Consider the following 2,347-nt stretch of genomic DNA (forward strand, 5'->3'; position numbering starts at 1 on the left):
CCCCATGTGTTAAATATTGTTTTTTCTCCCCCTCCTTTTTTTTTTTTTTTTTTTTTTTAAGTTTTTGCTATAAGGTGAATCCAGGAAACAGAGAGAGGGAAAGTGAGAAATCACCCCAGTATGGCCTGCTGCAATCCCTTCTCTTCCATTCTCCTGGGAAGTGTGAGCATGCACAGCATGATTTTCAAGCTGCCTTTTTAGACTCTAACTTCTGAGTCTCAGGTAACTTCAGAGTTGGTCCTATTGGATCTCAGCTGCCTTAACCACCACACCACCTGCTGGTCCACTATCCTCATTTTTAAGATAAGAAACTAGCCCAGCCATAAAGAAGAGTGCTCTGCTAGGCTGGGAACTATAATACTTATATGGCGACTACAGTTGTGAACCCAGATGGGCCTGGAAACACACCAGCCATGCACACCCTAATCCAGAATCCTAAGGAGCTAGCGGGCTGGGGAAAAGGGGTCTTGGTATGACAAGACCTTTTCCAGGATTATTTCCCTCTCACTATCACCAAAAAAAAAAAAAAAAGAAAAGAAATGAAATTGTGGCAACTACGTACATTCCTCCTTAAGGGCAAGCAAACAGTATATAGAGTAGAGATTCTAACTCAATATTTGGACCCAATGTCTGTGTTCTTAATTTCCAATCTAATCTGCCTAAAGAAATTTAACAAAATACAGAAATATTAAGTCTCCATAGGCTGGAATGAAATGTGTCAAAAAAAATGTGAGGCCCAGTTTATAGCGTGATTAGTGAGCACAAATGAGGGGGGAGAGATTTAGAATAACACTTAACCCCAAACTTGAAATTTCGGGTCCAAGACCCCACAAATCGACAATCCCCCAAATACCTTTCTTCTTTCTGCAAAATGAAAACTTCCCTGTCTCTTCAGTGAAAATTTGGTCATGACACCATGTGGTATGTATGTTTCAGTCAATGTTTATGGTGTACATATCAGAAACTATGCTTGTAAGATTTATTCCTAAAACCAGTCAAGTTAAGAAAATGAAGAACTTACACCACCGTTAAAACACACTAAAGCCTCTAAAAATTTTTTCAAAGTTCTCCCCATGTATCATGAGAAGGGAGTTCACATTCTGGAGACACACAGGAACTATTAAGACATTTAGTTGACTTTCCTAAGAGATATCAACCTAAAAGTATAAAACGGAAAGTTATTAAATGTTCATTCGGTTATTGTTGGCAAATAACTTGAAACACATTCGGTTAAAACACACACACACACACACACACACACACACACACACACACACAGGGTCAACTGTTAGAACCAGATGCTTATCATTACCATTCCAAAGCTTTAAAAAATCTGTTTATAAAATATCTTACGCTCGCGGAAGCCACGCGCTCGCACCTAAATACATGTTTTACCACTGTAGCCTAAAATTTTTTAGGTCGTTCTTTGCGTAAAAATTTTGAAAGGAGAAACTATTCCCTCATTTCTTCCTCCAAAGTGATTTCCCCCTTCCAAGTCTGCTTCGACTCTCTCAATTCTGCTCCCACAGGAAAGGCGACACTCAGGGGACATCCCACCTCCCCAGGCAGGACAGAAGCAAACACGAAACCCCCTTTAACAGTCAATCCAACCCCGTCAGTCGAAAACTGTTCTGCGTCCTGAAGCTTCTATATGGATCTAAGAGTGTTACAGCCCCTAAATTCTTTTAAGAGTCTCGAGCAGACTCTTGTCCTCTTCTTTCAACTTCCGTAGGAAAAAACTCTAACTTGCTTTTTAAATTACTGGAATCTCAGTTCCGCACTGAGGAGACTAAAACTCCCCCAAAGGCCCAAACTTTTCCCCATCCCAAGCAAATGGCTCTAAGAGATCTCTGAGATCTACACAGGTACTTAAACCACTCTTCTCCGCCAAGTTTCTGCCTGCTCTCGGCCCCAGCTCGAAATGCCCAGAGAGACCAGTTCGATTTTCTGTACGCCCGCGTTTTCCAGAGCTGAGGGTGACACCTCCCCCTCCCCCCACGCGCCCGCCTGACCCCGCGCCGAGTTTTAAAAGAACTTAAAACTTCCACTCTAGAGACCAGGAACTGCGAGGGACTGCACTCACATTCTCGTCTCCAGAGAGGTCCGGGTTGCTGTTCTCGTCGCTGCTCAGCTTCTGCTTCTTGGCCGCAGGCATGTCTGTTCCCGCCGGCGCTGTCGACACTTCCCTCTCAGACATATTCCTCCGCCTCCCTCCAGGTTCCTGCCGCCTCGGCGGGGGCCTCCGCCACACCGCCGTCAAGCAAGCCCGGCCCGAGCTTGCCGCAAAGTTGCCACTGCCGCCGCCACCGCTCCCCCCACTGTCGCAAATCGCGCCCAGCCGCCGCGG

The 2,347-nt window shown here is 45.1% G+C and overlaps 1 protein-coding gene across 2 annotated transcripts in view; it reads right to left on the reverse strand.

Moving 5' to 3' along the window:
* Nucleotides 1-2,341, reverse strand: part of EED (embryonic ectoderm development) — a 37,048-nt gene extending 34,707 nt beyond the window's left edge. For both annotated transcript variants that reach the window (XM_006144925.2, XM_014586445.1), the window contains exon 1: nt 2,084-2,341. In XM_006144925.2, coding sequence (XP_006144987.1) covers nt 2,084-2,197 — 114 coding nt within the window. In that variant the 5' untranslated portion in view covers nt 2,198-2,341. The remainder of the gene's footprint in view (nt 1-2,083) is intronic.
* Nucleotides 2,342-2,347: the final 6 nt, after the last annotated feature.

The sequence above is a fragment of the Tupaia chinensis genome, unplaced genomic scaffold, assembly GCF_000334495.1.
Source record: "Tupaia chinensis unplaced genomic scaffold, TupChi_1.0 Scaffold000139_1, whole genome shotgun sequence".
Lineage (NCBI taxonomy): Eukaryota > Metazoa > Chordata > Mammalia > Scandentia > Tupaiidae > Tupaia > Tupaia belangeri.